Below are 21,475 nucleotides of genomic sequence, written 5' to 3'. Positions count from 1 at the left end.
TGTCGGAATTTCATGGGAACTACAACTTGATGCACCACACTCCAATTATCCCCGTGCTCATCACTCGGCACATTACGCCATTCCCGCATTAACACGGAGTCGTTCCAATAGAAATGTGAATTACGCAGCGGCAAGAACCCCTCCGCAGCACTAGCACGGCATTTCTGTAAGGTCGGATCCTTTCCCTGCTCCTCAATCAAGGCTTCGCGTGTAATAGCAGCATCAGCAACCACCTCCAAACCAACGGGTGAACTCGTCGCTTTAACCCCATCAAAAGACTCTGGAAATACATTGTTCCCAAAAATGTCTGAAATATCTCGACATGGAACCTCAGTTACTTTAGCGAACGGCATGACCTTACCACCGGCAATATCATTTCCCATTATAAAATCAATACCCTTCACAGGTAACGAGGGCCGAACTGCAACTTCAAAACATCCAGACGCTAATTCAGAAGTAACCCATATTCGATGAAGAGGAACGGTTACAAACCCCATTTCAATGCCCTGCACAATCGTGCCTGTTTCACATTTAGAAAACGCAGAAAAATCCAAAGTGTTTGAGAGAATAAAGGACTGAGACCCCCCAGTGTCACGCAAAATTCGTACTGGTCTTCGGCTTTCGACCCCATCACTCAAAGACACACATCCCTCAAACACGAAAGGCTGAAAACAAGGATCAAGAATAGAATTAGGGGACGATACGGTTTTCACCAAAACAGAACCTCGAGGTTGAACTGGCAAAACATCTCGCCTCTCATCTCGTCTCTCTTGTTTCCGCTTTAAACTATGACAGTCAGCCATCACATGTCCCATTTTTCGACAATATCTGCACTCTATCCCAGACTTCGGACTAGTAGGAACCCATTTACTTCTCGCCTCAACAACAGTCTCGTTTAGGACTGCACCTACAGCGTCATTTGAACGTTTACAAAACAAAGGTTTATGCATCAAGGCATATTCATCTGCTAACACAGCAGCTTGCTGCACCGTACTAACTTTCTGTTCATTTAAATACAGAGCAGTGCGCTCTGGAATGCAGTTCTTGAATTCCTCAATCAACATAAGCTCCCGCAAAGAATTATAATCCGCCACCTTACATGCCTTAACCCAACGATCAAACAAAATTCCTTTTTCACGAGCAAACTCGACATAAGTTTGGGACACTAATTTCTTCGTAGTACGAAAACGCTGTCGATAATGCTCGGGAACCAGCTCATACGCCCTCAAAATCGCCGCTTTCACCGCCTCATACCGGACACCTTCCTCTAATGAAAGAGAAGCGCACACTTCTTGTGCCTTACCCATTAATTTACACTGTAACATTAAGGCCCAAACTTCAGTTGGCCACCTTAAAGCACTCGCAATTCGTTCAAATGCTTGAAAATAAGCTTCAACTTCTTTCTCACGGAAAGGTGGGACCAGGGCAATATGTTTAGCCACGTCAAAATGTACGGCCGGCAGTACTACAGACTCGGTTGCATTTCCTGCTGAAACAGGGCCACCAGAAACAGTACTCGAATCTGATGGACCTGCCCCAACTTCAGAGCTATCACCCAAATTTACAGGTGTTTTAGAAATCGTTGGATTAGGTAGTTCTTGAGCAGCCTGCAATTCTACCTGCCGCAGACGCACTCTTGTATCAGCATCAATTCGGTACATTTCAAGCTGACGTTTTAAATCATCCTGTCTCGCCTGGGCTCGATCTTGAGTCTCTAATTGTAGACGAGCTAAACGAACTTTCAAGCGCAAATCTGAACGAACGTCAGGTGATGCTTCAGGTGAAAGAGAAATGGGTTCAAATTTAGGCAGAGAAAAGGGTGGACCTACCTCACCGCCCACAGTCACTGGAGTTACCTGGACACCGACCGGCACTCGTACAGCCGGACTTCCCGCTACACTTATCACTGGACCAGCTGCTTCCCTAGGAACAGCCTCCATCGCAGAGAAAAAACCTCTATCAATCAAAGCAGAAACAATACAAGCCTTTATGTCCGCTTTACGCTGTGTTCTTGAAACAGAAACCTCATAGTGCTGAGCGATCAGAACCAAATCATTTTTTTGACATGTCTCTAACCCCTCAACACTAGGGTGATCTATAAATTTGTTTAAGTCAAAAGCTGCCATATGGAAGCAAAAAAAACAACAGTGGAAACAAAGGAAAATCCACACACTCCGGACCTACCTACCTACCCAGAAATCTAACTCAGTCCTAACTAGTCTTCGGAGGGTACCGATTAAGAGATTACTCTCTCCCCCGGAATACCTCCAAACACAACAAACTAAAATAATAAAGAAAACAATAAACAGCAAGTCGTAGCCAGAACTGGCGCTAAGCACAGTCCTGTTGACTCACTCTAAATAACCGGAGTATGTGTAGGACAATCCTTCAATCCGGACCAAACAAATCAATTTAATTACCTACAACTAAACTCTCGAGACACAATTACTCATAATTAAACGATCCCGGACGAGCCCCCATTTATGTTACGAACCCCACTGAGAAGAATGCTCGTGAAAGGGGGTAAGCAACACAAAAGGACACGCGAAACAGAAAGTGCCATTGAAAATCATTTATTAATGACCATACGGCGCTCACGTGTCGAGTACTGAATGGTTTAGAAACAATATCCACTCAAACATAAACAAACAGACAAAACACTAACAAATATAATTAAAGGAAAACAAGACAAACGTCACAGCTGGTCAGCTACCACGATGTCAGAGTATACACAAAGCCCATGGGAACACAGGCTGTCCCCAACGATGTTTCATCGGGTGACGGGGTTCGGTCAGGCAGCCAGAATCACACAACAGCACGCACTCAGGTCTTCTCCCATCTCCTCTTTTTCTCCCCTCATATATCCGACTCCAAACCTCGTTAACAAACGAGCGACAGGTGTACAGGGGCGGAGTTCACCCTCAGAAGAAAATCAAACCACAATCAATAAACATACTGATAATAATATATAAAATATATTATCTAATGATTATTCATAATATTACTAATAAAGAATAATGATAATAGTAAATAATGATAAATAATGAAGAAGAATAAATGGGACCATAACATGTGCTTTTAAAAAATACTGGTATATTGAAGTATATGCATACTGTTGTAGTAATTGTATGTTCGTTTGATGATATTACAGCAGCGTCCCGCTAGAGGACGGGGACATTACGGAGTTGTGGTGTATGAAGTCTGACAGGGTGTTCGGTGCTGCATTAAAACTGATGATAAAACAGTCATGGTGCTCTCATCTCGTGTTCTTTGAACAGACCCAAGTAGGCAAGGCAAGGCAAGTTTATTTATATAGCACATTTCATACACAATGGCAATTCAAAGTGCTTTACATAGAAAGGAATTAAAATAGGGCTAAAAAATGCATAAGAAAAAAAATACAATGTAAAGAGAATTAAAAATAATAAAATGATGATAACCAAAGAAAAGGACAGGTAAACTAAAACAGTTATAAAAAAAAATATTTAAAAAATGATGCATAGATAAGATAAGATAAGATAAGATAGGGTGCAATCAGTCGGACGTACAGTGGCACAGTGCTCATTCAGTAAATGCACAGCTAAACAGATGTGTTTTGAGTCTGGATTTGAATGTGGCTACTGTTGGAGCACATCTGATCTGTTCAGGAAGCCGGTTCCAACTACGGCTGGCATAATAGCTAAAGGCAGACTCTCCTTGCTTTGAGTGAACTCTTGGTATTTCTAACCAGGGCCGGCTCTAGCTCTTTGGTTGCCCTAGGCGAGATGAAGTTTTGCGCCCCCCACCCCACTCACTTTTATCGTCTCTAATTCAGCACATGTCTGTTTTCCTAGGCCTACCCCTAACCGAGAAGCACTTATTATTAAACATGTTCAACGCTTTATTTCCACTTTTCAAACATTTTCTCACTTTTTATTGAAAATAAATGCCTTTCCGATCTGAAATGTGATGGGAAAAGGGAATAGAGCGAGTGTGGCAAAAGGCGGGATTGAACCTCTGATCGATCTGCATCAAATCTTGATGCCGTGCGTCTTACCCCTACACCACAGCCACTGTAGAGAATTTGGTGAACACAGCATATTTCTGTTTAATGTAAATAATAAGGCATCTTTCGTTAGGCTGCTCCAGTAAAAAAAAAAAACAAGAGGCCGTATGTATTTCCTTCCGACGCCCACGCAGAGAGCGTTTGTACTTTTCATAAATAACATGCATACGTTATCCATATTTATACCGAACTGGACTTTTGATATTTAAATGACATCCCTGTAGGTTATTGTAGATTATTGTCAGTGAAGTTGTTTGCAATACATATAGTAATATGTAGAAAACTAGCAAGTGATAGCTTAGTGACAATATTAATAATATTTATAAAATAAACATTAGTTGATAAGATTGATAATACTAAGTAATTTTATTTTGTTTGACAACTTATTGGCTGAGATAAATTCGATTTTCTTCCTTTCTTTTTTGCTCTTTTTCCGTCCCTGTGCATCCGTGGGGTTTAGACGCCTCATTTTTGATGAACGCGCAAGATGAGCCTGACCTAACGCCTGAACCAATAATCAATAATCACCATCAATTCAATCTAATAATCAGGTTGATAAGTAATTAAACGTGTGGCTGAGGGGGCGCCCTATGAGGATCATTTTTAATAAACATTATGTTGTATTTCGCTTGTTCCGATTCTATGCTTAATGGGAAGTAATGGGCGGCACTAGAGCGCGCTCGCGCCCCTAACACAATTGTCGCCCTAGGCAACCGCCTAGCTCGCCTATAGCAAACGCCGGCCCTGTTTCTAACTGACTTGATCCTGCTGATCTGAGTGATCTGTTGGGTTTGTATTTAATCAGCATATCTGCGATGTATTGAGGTCCTAGCTCATTGAGTGATTTATAAACAAGTAGTAGAACTTTAAAATCGATCCTAGATGTAACTGGAAGCCAGTGTAAAGACCTGAGGACTGGTGTGATATGGTCATATTTTCTGGTTCTGCTCAGAATCCTGGCAGCAGCATTCTGTATGAGCTGCAGCTGTCTAATGGTCTTTTTGGGAAGGCCAGTGAGAAGTCCATTACAATAGTCCACCCTACTGGTGATGAAAGCGTGAACCAGTTTCTCTAAGTCTTGCCTGGAGACAAAACATCTAATCCTTGCAATATTTTTCAGATGATAGTATGCTGATTTAGTTATTGCTTTGACATGACTACTGAAACTCAGGTCGGACTCTAAAATCACTCCAAGATTCCTGACTTGATTTTTTGTTATCAGGCTTTTAGCCTCAAGATACGCGTTCACCTTGAGAATTTCATCTTTGTTTCCAAATGTAATGATTTCAGTTTTGTCTTTGTTTAACTGAAGATAGTTTTGGCGCATCCAGTTGTTAACTTCATCAATGCATTTGCACAGGGAGTCAATGGGGCTGTAGTCATTAGGTGACAGTGCTAAGTAGAGCTGGGTGTCGTCAGCATAGCTGTGGTAAGCAATATTGTTCTTTTTCATTATTTGGCTCAGTGGCAGCATATACAGGTTAAACAGGAGAGGTGCTAGAATTGACCCTTGTGGGACTCCGCATGTCATGGACGTCCACTCAGACTTATGGTCTCCTATACTCACATAATAACCTCTCCCTTCTAAGTATGATCTGAACCATCTGAGGACCATCCCAGAAAGCCCGACCCAGTTTTCCAGCCTGTCTAGAAGTATGTTGTGGTCAACAGTGTCGAATGCAGCACTGAGATCGAGTAGAACCAGAATTGATGTTTTGCCTGTATCAGTGTTTAAGCGAATATCATTTATAATCTTTATGACCGCTGTCTCTGTGCTGTGATGCGGTTCGGAAACCAGATTGAAAATTGTCAAAGAATCCGTTTGAGTTTAAGAATTTGTTTAGTTGATTGAAAACAACTTTTTCGATGATTTTGCCTATGAAGGGGAGATTTGAGATTGGTCTGTAGTTGCTCAGTATGGAGTTATCTAGATTTCTCTTTTTCAGAAGAGGCTTAACTATTGCAGTTTTAAGGGCGGTTGGAAAAGTCCCATAGAGAAGTGAGGAGTTCACCACTTCTAGGAGATCTGCTTCCAAACAGTTAAACACACTTTTGAAAAAATAAGTGGGGAGTGCGTCAAGGGCGCAGGTTGATGTTTTAAGATGCTGTACTGTGTCTTCTAAAATTTTACAGTCAATTGTTTCGAAATCAGACATAGTAATTTTCCGAGGGTTTGGTATGATCTGACTGACCCCAGAGCAACTAGAGGATGTGCTGATCGCCTTTCTGATATTTTTGATTTTCTCTGAGAAGTAGGAAGCAAACTCACTGCATTTGCTGTCTGAGAGCATTTCTCTGGGAATGTGACTCGGGGGGTTTGTTAGTCTGTCTACAGTAGCAAAAAGAGTGCGCGTGTTGTTTATGTGTTTGTTTATAATATTTGAGAAGAAGGTCTGTCTAGCTTTGCCTAGTTCAACATTGAAAGCATGAAGGCTGTCTTTATAGATGTTATAATGGACTACAAGTTTTGTCTTCCGCCACTTTCGTTCAGATTTTCTGCATTGTCTTTTCTTTATTTGAACTACTGTTGAGTTTCTCCATGGTGCCTTTAAAGCCTTCATAAACAGCACATTAGTGTTCTCATTTAAGCATCTCTTTTTGACAGAGACAGATCTAGCTTCAATGGCAGGAGAGATTGATATGTCAAAGAAAATACAGAAATGATCAGACAGTGCCACATCCTTAATAACAATCGATGAAATGTTTAGACCCTTACTGATAAGTAAATCTAGAGTGTGTCCACGATTGTGTGTGGGTCCATTTACATGCTGTGTCAAATCAAAAGTGTTAAGAACAGTCATGAGCTCTTTTGTTGTACTGGATTCAATATTATCTATGTGAATGTTAAAATCCCCAGCAATAGCAAAACAGTCAAACTCTGAGGAAATTATTGATAACAGTTCTGTAAATTCCTCAATAAAGGCAGGAGAGTACTTTGGAGGCCTGTAAACAATGATAAGCAGGATGCGTGGAGAACCTTTTAACACAATACCCATATATTCTAGAGACAAATAATTACCAAATGACACTTGCTTACATTGATAGAAATCTTTAAAAAGAGCAGCAACACCCCCACCTCTCCTAACTGCTCTGCAAACACTCATAAAAGTAAAGTTAGGAGGGGCTGCTTCATTGAGGACTGTTGCACTACAGTTTTCTTCTAACCACGTTTCATTTAGAAGCAAAAAATCAAGGTTGTTTGTGGTTATTAAGTCGCTGACTAGGAATGATTTGTTCTTAAGTGAACAGATGTTTAAAAGTGCTAACTTAACAGTATTAATTTTTTCACCCACATTAGTCTCAGTTTGACAGGTAAACAGGCAGCAGATTATATTGGTTTGTTAAACGGCCTGACAAGGCCTTAGACTTTCTTTCACGTAACAGAACAGAGATAGAGAAAGAGGCAGGAACACTGGGTTCCCACTTGTTTTGTAAACATTTGATAAAGTTACTGTTATCATAGCGGGGACCCAAAACACATCACTGAGAGCTGGAATCAGTTGTTTTTGGTTCACCTACAGATGGAGGAGGGTGTGGGCCCTGGCGTTGTGACCGAAGAAATCTCACAGGAGGAGGGGGAGCTGGGCCCACAGGCTTTGGTGGTTGTGGGGCTCGACGCTTTTTGGTTGATATCTGGGGGCTCGCAGCAATTGAGTGTGATAGTCTAGTTCCAACAAAAATCAGTTCCTCCATTTTCTCTGAGAAGCCCAGATGCGGGGATGCTGGAGAGAGGAATGACATGTCCGGTGAGAGGGGCTGTTGCTCTGGTGTTATCGGAAGTTGAAGTATGTTGTCCTGGCTTTGCTGTCCATTTTCAAGAAAGTCATCTTTAGGTGCTGAATCTTGGAGCAGTTCTAATCCTTCACAGTCTGTCTGTAGTGAGCTCTGTGGGCAGGGCTCAGCTGGGAGTGTGTCCATGAGCAATTGTTGTGGCTGTGTGGAGTTCTCATTGTCCTTGTGGGATGTGTCAGCCGAGTATCCATTCAGGAGCTGAAATGAAGTCCTGTGGTCATCCATACTCTGTATCAGGTTGAGTGGGTTAAAACACACAGCTGAAGGATGATGAAGGGAAAAATAAATATTGTCCTTTAGCACTCTTGCACCAAGTTTGTTTGGATGGAGGCCATTTGATGTAAACAGTTGTCTCTGACTCCAGAAGAGATTGAAGTTATCAATGAAGTTCACTCCATTCATGTTACAGGTTTTTTGCAGCCATGTATTAAGCCCAAGCAACCGTGAGAATCTATTTGTTCCTCTTGCTGGCAGTGGTCCACTGATGAACGGCTGAACTTTCAGTTTTCTAAGTGTTTCAAAAAGTTCATTGAAGTCCGACTTCATGAGTTCTGACTGCTCTCTCTGAATATCGTTCTTCCCCACATGAATTTTAAGTTGATTTGCAGTCTTATGTTTCATCAGAATGTTCTCAATTTCCCTGTTTACATCAGAAATGGTTGCTTGTGGAAGGCAGCATGTAGTTGTATCTCTGCTGCGAATGTTTCTGACTGTAGAGTCACCCACTATCAGAGTCCTTGGCTCGGCTGTGCTCTGAGCTGAGGGCCGCTGTCTGCTCAACCTTGAGCGCCTGTTAGCTGCGGGCTGATGCAATCTGTGTTCGATCATATTCATCACGTTTGGGGATTCCTCACCCACATTCATTAATACTTCAAATCTGTTTTCGAGATGTATCGATGGTGGTCGGAAACTAGTGTTTGCAATCCTTGTGTCTGGGGTAGAGCATGCAACGGCAGCAATATATGAAGCTCGTGACAATCTGATGTCTCGAGTGCGTTTGGGTCTTGCCCCCTGTTTGTGCCATCGATTAGTGTGTCGATCAGTTTCTTGTTTCTCTATTTGTTGAGTAGCACTAAATTTATGGGACTCACCGGCTGTGTGCAGAGGGCGTTCATGATGAAGCTCTGCTGTGTGATTCGTCCGGTTTGGTGGTTCCGCAAATAACTTTGTTTCAAGAACTGCAATCCTTTGTAAAAGTCTGTGGCAGTTTGTGCAGCAAGAAGATTCCTTAGCTAGAGGAGGCATTTTCTTATCCTTTCGATAGTAGGCAGCTGTGTTTTCCCTTCCGGAATGTAAGCTGATGGCAGCGTGAGGCTGGTCGGATGAAATGTTCCACTTTTTTGTAGTAATCCAGTCAACAGAGTTTCTAGTTTTATCGTTGAAGTCAAGCTTTGTTGTTAGAGCACTGTGTTGATTTGCTGAAGTTAAAATTAGAGATAAAATATAGAAGCGATAGAGCAAAGCGCGGAGCAGTAAGCAAGAGCGTCCGAACAGTAGCGAAGCAGGAAGTGTCGACAGTAAAGAGAACATGACATATACATACATTCATAAATGATTAAATGGTATGCAAAAGATTTACAAAGTGTTGTACGTTATCTTAAAGGTGCACTATGCAACTTTCCGTCCACTGGAGGGCACCTATTCAAAACAAATGTGTAATTTGATGACGCAAAGTTTGAGCGCAGTATCTTGGGACATGTGGTCTTCACCTCACAGCCGGTGGAAAATAGGACTCAAATCACGTTCATGGATGCGGTTATTAACGTTACTGTAGTGTGAAGCAGAGCAGGACCGAGTGTTGTAAAGCTGAGTAATTTTCTCACAATTTACAAATAGTTGGAAACATTTGGGATATTGTAGGTACTCAACTGAACAAAATATATAACACTGGCCTAGTGGTTTTTGGATATTTTACTGCAAAAATACTACATAGTGCACCTTTAAAAAAAATTAAATGATGAAATAAATAAAACACATCAGATGGTTTAGAAGTTATTGGATGATAATTTGATTATTTTTCACTTACACATCATTTAAGTATTTATGTAGAGCACCGTCCTTCGGATGAGACGTTAAACCGTGGTCCTGACTCTCTGTGGTCATTCAAAATCCCATGGCACTCCTCGTACAAGAGTAGGGGTGTAACCCCGGTGTCCTGGCCAAATTCCCTTGATTGGCCCTTACCAATCATGGCCTCCTAATCATCCCCATCCACTGAATTGGGTCTCTCACCCTTCTCCTCTCCACCTATCGCTGGTGTGTGGTGAGCACTGGCGCCGTTGTACTGTGGCTGCCGTCACATCATCCAAGTGGAGCTGCACACTGGTGGTGGTTGAGGAGAGACCCCTGACATTGGACCACACGGGCCAGCTTTCGCTCCCCACGTGCATCTATGAGCCTCGGCCGCCCATGACCCTGTGGCCGGTTCTCCACTGTTCCTTCCTTGGAGCACTTTTGATAGATACTGACCACTGCAGACCGGGAACAGCCCACAAGAGCTGCAGTTTTGGAGATGCTCTGACCCGGTCGTCTAGCCATCACAATTTGGCCATCACACAATCACACAGACTCTGATCTGGTGTCGGTGGTTCTGTAGCTCACATTTTGTTCATCAATTGCGATGATAAAAAAAAACGACTTTAATTACTTTAGTTGTCATAAAGTCAATTTCAGAATCTCATAAAGTCAGTCACTGGATCTCAACTTAAAGTCAATTAATTTTCTTCATTTAGTCAAGCAAGTCTGAAGTCCTTGAATATGTGACTCCAGTAAAGTCATTTGACTGGAGACCCCACCTCTGGGTTACAGATCTTATGTCATCACGTTATCTGAAATTTCTGATATTTCCCACTTCTGAAGTTGTGATTATGAATTTAAAAACTCAAATTGAGGTGGTTTCATATATTGAAAAATAACTTCTTGTTACATTTGTGTCCAGTCTCTCCAGGCTCAGTTATTTAGGTATTTCTTTAAGTAAGCCTCCAATTAATGAATAATGAAATGGTCTTAACATGAATAATTAACACACAATTAGCACAAATCATGTGGCATTTCACAGCAATAGTTTATTAGTTTCACATGATTTCACAATTTACATTTTTGATCTGAAGGAAACATTTGCTCACTGTGACACAGAACAACTCTGTTTAATATGAGTGATAAGATTACTTGATCTGGCGAAACTCATCTCACACTGAGTACAGCGGTACGGCTTCTCTCCAGTATGAACTTGCTCATGTGATTTCAGGTGAGAAGACTGAGTGAATCTCTTGTCACAGTATGAGCACTTGTAAGGTCTTTCTCCAGTATGAATTCTTTGGTGCAGTTTCAGGTTGCCAGCTCTAGTAAAGCTCTTCCCACAGTCACAGCACACATAATCTCTCACTTCATCATGTGTTTTCTGGTGCAGTTTCAGACCGCCAGCTGTAGTAAAGCTCTTCTCACAGTCACAGCACACATAATCTCTCACTTCATTATGTGTTTTCTGGTGCCGTATAAAACTGTACAGCCATGAAAATCTCTTTCCGCAGTGAGAACACGCATGAGGTCTCTCAACTGAATGAACTGTCAGGTGTAGTTTTAGATATGATGATGAAATAAACTCTTTACCACACTGAGTGCATGTAAACGGTTTCTCTCCAGTGTGAATTCTCATGTGTTTGTTACGGTGTCCTTTTCCTGTGAAACTCTTTCCACACTGAGTGCATGTAAACGGTTTCTCTCCAGTGTGAATTCTCATGTGTGTGTTAAGGCTTACTTTTCGTGTGAAACTCTTTCCACACTGAGGGCATGCAAACGGTTTCTCTCCAGTGTGAATTCTCATGTGTGTTTTAAGGTGTTCTTTTTGTGTGCAACTCTTTCCACACTGAGTGCAGGTGTGCAGCTTTTTGGCTTTTGTTCTTTGAGTTTTAAAGTTATGATGTTCCTCCTTCACTTCATTCAGTTCTTGTCTTTGCTGTTTCACTTCCACCTGGTCTAAAATACACATCAAGTTAGAATCAGTTTAAGTGAACCCTGATTTAATAGCAGAAAGTCACTCCACCTTTTTGCACTCCAAATTATAGGTCTCTATACATAGAAGTGTTTGGCATTTTTTGGATCAATGCTTATTTATAATAATAATAATTTTGAATGATAAAGATATAATTGATGTAATTATTACGTATGTATCATTTTTTTAAAAATCAATCATTAATCTGCACTAAGTTACAATTCATATAAATTGCCAATATAAATGTCATACAAATAAGTTTTAAAATCAATACAGCTATAAAAATTACTACATGTGAGCTTAAATGTTCAATTTTCTCTATATATCAACTAAATTTACTTCATGACTGTTTCATGAAATAAATCTGGCTGCTTCTCTCCTGAGAAGTTAATCTCAGGTTCACTGATCTACAGCGTGTGATTGGCTGTTCACTGCTGATGTCACAGCTAAACTCCTAAACTCAGGATCCAAGCCTGAGTTGACAGAGAAAGCTGATAATCAGCATCATGGTACCAACAAAGCCTGAATAGATTGGTTTGGCTTTGTCAACTCGAAACTAATTTTGTAACCCTGAGTTTGTTAAACTAGCATCATGGTACAGGCCCCAAGTATCAGATCTTTCATGTGGCAATTTTTTTAGTCATTCAATTTCTAATATAGTTAACGATATGCTTGTCAAGAACTATATGCAATGTCATGATCATTTAGATGCATTTCTCTATTATTTACTATCTATATGCAGATTAATTTGCATCTACCAAAGCAGTCAACAATGAAGAATCAAGAACGGACACCAACCTGTTTGTCCTTCAGTATCTTCACGTTTTATTCTGGCTGGTTCTGGATAACTCATGTCTTCAATCTCCTCTTTAATAAACTCCATCTTTAACAGTCACACAGAGTTCAGCTGCTACACCTGGAGTTTGTCCTTCTCTTGTAGGATGATGTGAATATTCCCAGTATTTATTGGTGAATTGTTGTGGGCGGGTCTTCACTGCAGGTGTGAACTGTGATCACTGTGTTCTGATTCAATCTGCATTTAAAAAGAACAGGCCATAATGTTTAACTGAGCTGCTGAAAAGCCAAAAGTTCCCTGTTTTTACCTCATTCATTATGGTGATGAATGAGATCTGCTGTAAATTGGCACATTAAGCACATTTTATTGGTGTCAACAGGCTGAAACAAACTACAGGATCATCACCTTTGAAATTTCACTCAAGTTCTTTTCTTTACTCTTTCTTTTCCATCGGGTCTGAAATAAAATTAGTATGAAAGTATTTAAAATCAGTTCAAGGAGGATAAATGTGAAGATTCAAGTTAACCCTGAATTACCCTCATGAAAATGAATGTCTCGGTTACGTATGTAACCATAGTTCCCTGAGGGGAATGAGCCGCTGCGTCGAAACGCTGTGAGAACGCCTCTGTGTGATTGCGTCATGAAGCGCGTGTCGAATCAGTCCAATCGGAAGACGGAACGTCATAGGCGGGTGATGTCATAGACTGGAAACTATAAAGTACCCAGCGAACACAAACAGAAACTAGCTTCTGAAAAGCCTAAAGTAAGTGATCACAGGCATGGGAGTATGGCAGGGTGACGCAGCGTAACCGAGACGTTCCCTATCTGGGAACTCGAGCTGTGTCGAAACGCTGTGAGAACGCTTATACCCACATCGCCATAGGACCAAGTGCTTGTATGTGTGAAACCGCAGCGCACACGACTACGACAACACCTGCGCCCCAACTGTAGATGCTACATCCAATTCGTAGAATCTAACAAAAGTAAGCGTCGAGGACCAGCCTGCCACATTACATACATCTTGGAGGGAAGCCCCCGACAGAAGTGCTTTAGAAGCAGCCATACCCCTAGTAGAATGCACCCAGACGGTCAAGGGAGACGGCTGTCCGGACGCCTCATAAGCAAGCAAGATGTTCTCGACCACCTGTTCATTCTCTGCTTAGATACTGGAGCCCCCCTCTTAGGGGCTCCGAAACAGACAAACAACTGGTCAGTCTTTCTCCACAGGGCAGCTCTGTGGACATAAGCATCAAGTGCCCTAACTGGGCACAGCAGATTCAGTCTTTCCTGGTCTGACGTCACGAAAGGAGGAGGACAGAAGTTCTGAAGAATAATAGGGCCCGTAGGGACCTTAGGGATGTAACCCGGTCTGGAATGAAGAAAGGCCTCTAAACATGATGGCCCTACCGAAAGGGACTGAATGTCTCCAATTTTTTTAAGAGACGAAATGGCCAGCAAAAAGCTAGTTTGAAGTGTCAGGAACTTGTCTGATACTTCTTCGATAGGCTCGAAAGGGGCCACAGATAGGCCTTGGAGAACAATGGCTAAGTCCCAGGTTGGGACCCTCGAATGAACCACTGGCCTCAACCTCAAAGTACCACGGAGGAAACGAGTAATTAACGGGTCTCTTCCCAAAGACACTCCACCCAAAGGAGTGTGGAAAGCAGCTAAGGCCGTCACGTACACCTTTATTGTGGAGGGGGTCAACCAATCTCCATTTCAGTGCATATAATTTCCTCGTGGACGGAGCTCTGGAGTGAAGGATGGTCTCAACGACCTCAGTTGAGAGACCCGCCTCTAAGAGCCGAGCCCCCTCAGGGGCCTGGCTCAAAGTTTCCATAACTCCGGGCGGGGATGGAGGAACACCCCGCCGCTTGAGAGAGAAGGTCCCTCCTGGTTGGAATCTCCATCAGAGAGCCTTCGAGGAGGGATATTAGGTCCGAGAACCACACTCTGGTTGGCCAGTACAGAGCCACTAATAGCACACGGACTCCGTCCCGGCACACCCTCTTCAGAACTCCCGGAAGCAGAGCAATCGGGGGAAAAGCGTACAGGGGTAGCCTCGGCCACTCCTGTACCATGGCATCCAGCCCCAGCAGGACAGAGAGAACCACTGAGGACAGTGGGAATTCTCTGCCGAAGCAAACAGATCTACTTCTGCTTTCCCATATTTCAGCCACAGGAGCTCCACCACCTCGGCCCCTGCCTCGACAGGATGTCTGCTTCCTGATTTATTACCCCTGGGATGTAAACTGCCCTGATGGAGCGCAGTTTCCCTTGGGTCCACAGGAGGATCTGACGTGCCAACTTGTACAAGGGGCGAGACCTCAGATCCCCCTGATGGTTTATATTGGCAACCACCGAAGTGTTGTCTGACCTGACCAACACATGGTGGCCCCTGAGGTCTGGCAGGAAATGTTTCAATGCCAGAAACACAGCCAGCATCTTTAGCCGATTTATGTGCCATAGCCGCTGATGTTCCTGCCATAGACCTTGGGACGAGCGACCACTCATGGTTGCCCCCCACCCTGTGAGAGATCGTTAGCATGACGCAACAAACATGAGTGTGTCCACAGTGCCCTGGTGACCACAGGGCTGCCCTAGACCGGCCCACACATCTGGCCGTCTTCTTGGTGGCAAAGAGAGCAAGATCGGCAGACTGCCTAAGTTAATTTATTACTTCTCCCCCCACCTCGTCTCTACCATCCAGATCCCTTAGCAGGTATCCCTTAGCGGCCTGGTATGCCTGCATGATCGCCATAGTGTGAATACACGCCGCGGCCTGACCTGCCGCCGAGTACGCTTTACCCACCAACGCCAAAGTTGTCTTTAGTGGCTTGGTGGGTAGTGTCGGGGCTTTGAGGGATGATGCCGCTGAAGGCGAGAGATGGCTCGCAAGCGTCTCTTCGACCTTAGCAACAGCGGGACCCGAGCCGCAGGGAACACGAGCCGAGGCACCCTCCTCGAAGAGTGCCCAGCGGGAGCGCAGCGTTCTCAACGGTAGACGCTCACAGTGCTCGCAAGCAGCCCCCTCGAGGGCTGCCTCAGCGTGCTGCGCTCCCAAACAAACAACACACATCGAGTGTGTATCCCCACCCGTGATGTAGCGAGGGCAGGGATGAACACACTTAGTGAATTGTTGTTCACTCGCCATTTTCTCTTTTTTTCTTTTATGTTCTAAATATATATATATATATATATATATATTTAACAAAGTTGGAAAAATTCTCTCAATAGACACCAGATAGACAGACAGATTCACACAGATCGCTTGCTGAAGGCACAGAAGCTAGTTTCTGTTTGTGTTCGCGGATGCTTTATAGTTTCCGGTCTATGACGTCACCCGCCTATGACATTCCGTCTTCTGATTGGACTGATTCGACATGCGCTTCATGGAGCAATTTAGGGCTAGTAATGAGGTAAAAGGGTTAAATAATGATGTGATTTGAAACAGGTGATGTCAACAGGTGATTGAAATTATGATTTGGTACAAAAGCAGCATCCAAGAAAGATTTCATCCTTTAGGAGCAAAGATGGGCCGAGGATCGCCAGTTTGCCAACAAATACGTGAGAAAATTATTGAAATGTTTAAAAACAATGTTCCTCAAAGAAACTTAGGAAGAGATTTGGATATTTCACATTCAACAGTGCATAACATAATTACAAGATTCAAAGTATCTGGAGGAATTTCAGTACGTAAAGGACAAGGCCGCAAGCCTAAGCTGAACAACCGTGATCTCAGATCCCTTAGGCGGCACTGCATCAAGAATCGTCATTCATCTATAAGCGATATCACCACATGGGCTCAGGACTACTTTGGCAAACCTTTGTCAAGTACCACAATACGTAGTTACATCCACAAATGCCAGTTAAAACTGTACTGTGCCAAAAGGAAGCCTTATGTTAACAGTGTCCAGAAGCGCCGTCGACTTCTCTGGGCTCGGAGGCATCTGGGATGGACCATCACACAGTGGAAATGTGTACTGTGGTCAGATGAATCAGTATTTCAGGTATTTTTTGGGAGGAATGGACGCTGTTTGCTCTGGACCAAAGAAGAAAAGGATCATCCAGACTGTTACCAGCAACAAGTCAAAAAGCCAGGGTCTGTCATGGTATGGGGTTGTGTCAGTGCCCTTGGCAAAGGTAACTTGCACTTCTGTGAAGGCACCATTAATGCTGAATATGCTGCCTTCAAGAAGATATCTTTTCCAGGGACGTCCATGCATATTTCAACAAGACAATGCAAAACCACATTCTTCACACATTACAAAGTCCTGGCTGCGGAGGAAAAGGGTACGGGTACTTGATTGGCCTGCCTGCAGTCCCGATCTGTCTCCAATAGAGAATGTGTGGCGCATTTTGAAGCGCAAAATGCGACAACGAAGACCCCGTACTGTTGCCCACCTTAAGACTTGTTTGCAAGAAGAATGGGACAAAATTACACCTGAAACACTTCATCACTTGGTGTCTTCAGTCCCTAAACGTCTTTTAAGTGTTGTGAAAAGGAATGGCAACATTGCAAAGTGGCAAATGCTTTACTGTCCCAACTTTTTTTTAAATGTGTTGCAGGTCTGAATGACAGGAAAGGATGCATATTTACAAATGACATGAAGTTGACCAGACAAAACATGAAATATTTTGTGTTCATATTGTCTGCAATGAAATACAAGTCAAAGTAATTTTAGAAATCACTTCTTTTTTATTTTATTTGCACATTCCATACTGTCCCAACTTTTTCTGATTTGGGGTTGTATAACCACAGTTTTAAACACGATTTAACTATAGCCTAATAACCATGTTTTTTGTGTGTGTATTTTTTTGGAGTAAAACCATGTTTCATTTTCGTAAGGGTAACAGAAAACTAGATCATGTGTCGGTCTATCAAATATCAGCTCTATGATGAGCCAAAGTTTAGTTCTGTCATCATCTCAAAATGTCGAAAACCTTCGGTACAAGATTATAATCTAAGTGCATGTCATATATCTCTAGACTATTTGGTTATTTTTCCACAGCTCTTATGATTATTAACTAACGATATGAACTAAGTCAAACAAGCTAGTGATCATCATGCATAAAAAAATCATAAATATTTAGGTTTACAAACACTCACATCCAACTGTTATTATTGTTCTCGACATATTTAACTAACTTAACTAAAGTAATTGTCCAACAGAATTATAATTTTTCTTTTTATGTACTTCTTAAAAAGAAAATTGATAATTCTGTTGGACAATTACTCGATTGCCTCTGTTAGAAAGTCGTCATCGGCCGAGAGAGCAGAAGGTGCAAGCGGGACTGTGTGTGCAAAGTGTGCGTCAATAAATAAATGTGAGTTGACTGTTTACCAAGTGAATACTCTGCTGGTTAAGAAGTACGACGTCATCCTGACATTTGAGTGAGGAGTATTTACCAGAGATAAAACGCAGTTTATTGCGTACTGTCGATTTTACTTGAAAGTGCTGACTGGGTTTAATAATAAATTGCATTTCGTATTCTATACATTGTAACCAGTGTCTGGTTTGTATGCATGTGTGTGATCATAACTTTAACAGTTGAGGCACTTGCTTTGCAAGTTAATGTCACTGGATCTCAACTTAAAGTTAAGTCATTTTCCTCATTTAGTTAAGTAAGTCTGAAGTCCTTGAATATGTGAATCGAGTAAAGTCATTCGACTGGAGACCCCACCTCTGGGTTACAGATCTTATGCCATCATGTTATCTGAAATTTCTGATATTTCCCACTTCTAAAGTTGTGATTATGAATTTAAAAACTCAAATTGAGGGAGTGGTTTCATATATTGAAAAATAACTTCTTGTTACATTTGTGTCCAGTCTCTCCAGTCTCAGTTATTTAGGTATTTCTTTAAGTAAGCCTCCAATCAATGAATAATGAAATGGTCTTAACATGAATAATTAACACACAATTAGCACAAATCTTGTGGAATTTCACAGCAATAGTTTATTAGTTTCACATGATTTCACAATTTACATTTTTGATCTGAAGAAAACATGCTCACTGTGACACAGAACAACTCTGTTTAATATGAGTGATAAGATTACTTGATCTGGTGAAACTCTTCTCACACTGAGTACAGCGGTACGGCTTCTCTCCAGTATGAACTTGCTCATGTGATTTCAGGTGAGAAGACTGAGTGAATCTCTTCTCACAGTATGAGCACTTGTAAGGTCTTTCTCCAGTATGAATTCTTTGGTGCAGTTTCAGGTTGCCAGCTGTAGTAAAGCTCTTCCCACAGTCACAGCACACATAATCTCTCACTTCATCATGTGTTTTCTGGTGCTGTTTCAGATGGCCAGCTGTAGTAAAGCTTTTCTCACAGTCACAGCACACATAATCTCTCACTTCATCATGTGTTTTCTGGTGCCGTATAAGACTGTACAGCCATGAAAATCTCTTTCCGCAGTGAGAACACGCATGAGGTCTCTCAACTGAATGAACTGTCAGGTGTTCTTTTAGATATGATGATGAAATAAACTCTTTACCACACTGAGGGCATGTAAACGGTTTCTCTCCAGTGTGAATTCTCATGTGTGTGTTACGGTGTCCTTTTCCTGTGAAACTCTTTCCACACTGAGTGCATGTAAACGGTTTCTCTCCAGTGTGAACTCTCACGTGTGTGTTAAGGTTTACTTTTCGTGTGAAACTCTTTCCACACTGAGTGCAGGTGTGCAGCTTTTTGGCTTTTGTTCTTTGAGTTTTAAAGTTATGATGTTCCTCCTTCACTTCATTCAGTTCTTGTCTTTGCTGTTTCACTTCCACCTGGTCTAAAATACACATCAAGTTAGAATCAGTTTAAGTGAACCCTGATTTAATAGCAGAAAGTCACTCCACCTTTTTCCACTCCAAATTATAGGTCTCTATACATAGAAGTGTTTGGCATTTTTTGGATCAATGCTTATTTATAATAATAATAATTTTGAATGATAAAGATATAATTGATGTAATTATTACGTATGTATCATTTTTTTAAAAATCAATCTTTAATCTGCACTAAGTTACAATTGATATAAATTGCCAATATAAATGTCATACAAATAAGCTTTAAAATCAATAAATACAGCTATAAAAATTACTACATGTGAGCTTAAATGTTCAATTTTCTCTATATATCAACTAAATTTACTTCATGACTGTTTCATGAAATTAATCTGGCTGCTTCTCTCGTTAGAAGTGAATCTCAGGTTCACTGATCTACAGCGTGATTGGCTGTTCACTGGTGATGTCACAGCTAAACTCCTAAACTCAGGATCCAAGCCTGAGTTGACAGAGAAAGCTGATGATCAGCATCATGATACCAACAAAGCCTGAATAGATTGGTTTGGCTTTGTCAACTCAAAACTAATCCTGTAACCCTGAGTTTGTTAAACTAGCATCATGGCACAGGCCCCAAGTATCAGATCTTTCATGTGGCAAATTTTTTAGTCATTCAATTTCTAATATAGTTAACAATATGCTTGTCAAGAACTATATGCAATGTCATGATCATTTAGATGCATTTCTGTATCATTTACTATCTATATGCAGATTAATTTGCATCTACCAAAGCAGTCAACAATGAAGAATCAAGAACGGGCACCAACCTGTTTGTTCCTCAGTATCTTCACTGTTTATTCTGGATGGTTCTGGATCTCTCATGTCTTCAATCTCCTCTTTAATAAACTCCATCTTTAACAGTCACACAGAGTTCAGCTGCTACACCTGGAGTTTGTCCTTCTCTTGTAGGATGATGTGAATATTCCCAGTATTTATTGGTGAATTGTTGTGGGCGGGTCTTCACTGCAGGTGTGAACTGTGATCACTGTGTCTTTATTCAATCTATATTTAAAAAGAACAGACCATAATGTTTAACTGAGCTGCTGAAGGCGTTCCCTGCTTCACCTTATTCATTATGGTGATGTCTGAGATCTGCTGTAAATTGGCACATTAAGCTCATTTTATTGGTGTCAACAGGCTGAAACAAACTACAGGTTTATCACCTTTGAAATTTCACTCAAGTTCTTTTCTTGAATCTTTCACTTCCATCGGGTCTGAAATAAAATTGGCATAAGAGTATTTAAAATCCGTTCATAGAGAATAAATGTGAAGATTCAAGTGAACCCTGATTTACCCTCATGAAAATTAACCATGGTTTTGTAGCGGATTTCACCCAGCACCACAGATGAGCTACTGACGCAGGCTCTTCAGAGGAACAGCGTCTGCAGTTTATTAACAGAGGACAGACATTTAACTCACACGCCTTCAGGTTTACTCTTTTCCAGCTGAATGATGTATGATAAAATACATGTTAAATACTGCCCTCACAAATAGCAACTGCAATGCATTTAATGAACAGGTCACAAAAATGGCTATAGATTTGGATTTTAAAATCAAAATGACAGCTACACACATTCACTATATTAAAAGATACTTCAACAGATTAAATCCTCCAAAATTAAGTGGAGAAAGAAACTTTTTAACAATGAAAAACATGCGCTTCAATTCGGCGCGCGGGCGGAAACATTAAACAAACACGCGCGATCTATACAACTCTAAAAAAACATAATTAAAAAATTACAATAAACCCCTGGCAAAAACATGTGTGACGGTCTTGCCTGGGCGGTCTGCACAATGAGGAAACAACACGTGGAAATGAAGGATCCAAGCAAGAAAGAATAAATCAGTTCCACAGCATATCTCGTTAGTTCTGCTCTTTATTTAAAACTATTTTCTCTTTTAATCCTTTTAAACTCATGCTTTGTGATCGTATAGTGGATTGTTTTAGAAAGAGAGAAGTTATAATAAACATTTTCAATGAATTAATCACAAATCAACTCAATGAAAGACAGAACAATTC

General features: G+C 41.5%; 2 protein-coding genes across 2 annotated transcripts in view; both read right to left on the bottom strand.

Moving 5' to 3' along the window:
- LOC137084561 (zinc finger protein 420-like) overlaps window positions 1–20,343 on the bottom strand; it is a 31,347-nt gene extending 11,004 nt beyond the window's left edge. Inside the window, exons 1-5 of the mRNA XM_067450852.1 lie at window positions 20,223–20,343; window positions 12,627–12,861; window positions 10,963–11,812; window positions 1,835–1,956; window positions 1,620–1,774 (exon numbers count right to left, since the gene is read on the bottom strand). Coding sequence (XP_067306953.1) covers window positions 1,620–1,774; window positions 1,835–1,956; window positions 10,963–11,812; window positions 12,627–12,711 — 1,212 coding nt within the window. The 5' untranslated portion in view covers window positions 12,712–12,861; window positions 20,223–20,343. The remainder of the gene's footprint in view (window positions 1–1,619; window positions 1,775–1,834; window positions 1,957–10,962; window positions 11,813–12,626; window positions 12,862–20,222) is intronic.
- On the bottom strand, window positions 18,558–20,354 carry LOC137084843 (zinc finger protein 501-like). The gene is made up of 2 exons (XM_067451337.1): window positions 20,223–20,354; window positions 18,558–19,406 (listed from the first exon to the last, which is right to left on the bottom strand). The coding sequence occupies exons 1-2, from the start codon at window positions 20,305–20,307 to the stop codon at window positions 18,637–18,639; spliced, it is 855 nt and encodes a 284-aa protein (XP_067307438.1). The 5' UTR covers window positions 20,308–20,354; the 3' UTR covers window positions 18,558–18,636.
- Between the last annotated feature and the right edge of the window lie 1,121 nt (window positions 20,355–21,475).

This window comes from Pseudorasbora parva, chromosome 8 (assembly GCF_024679245.1).
Source record: "Pseudorasbora parva isolate DD20220531a chromosome 8, ASM2467924v1, whole genome shotgun sequence".
NCBI lineage: Eukaryota > Metazoa > Chordata > Actinopteri > Cypriniformes > Gobionidae > Pseudorasbora > Pseudorasbora parva.
The sequence above is the reverse complement of the archived record's forward strand: the minus strand, read 5'-3'. Positions and strand labels throughout refer to the sequence as shown.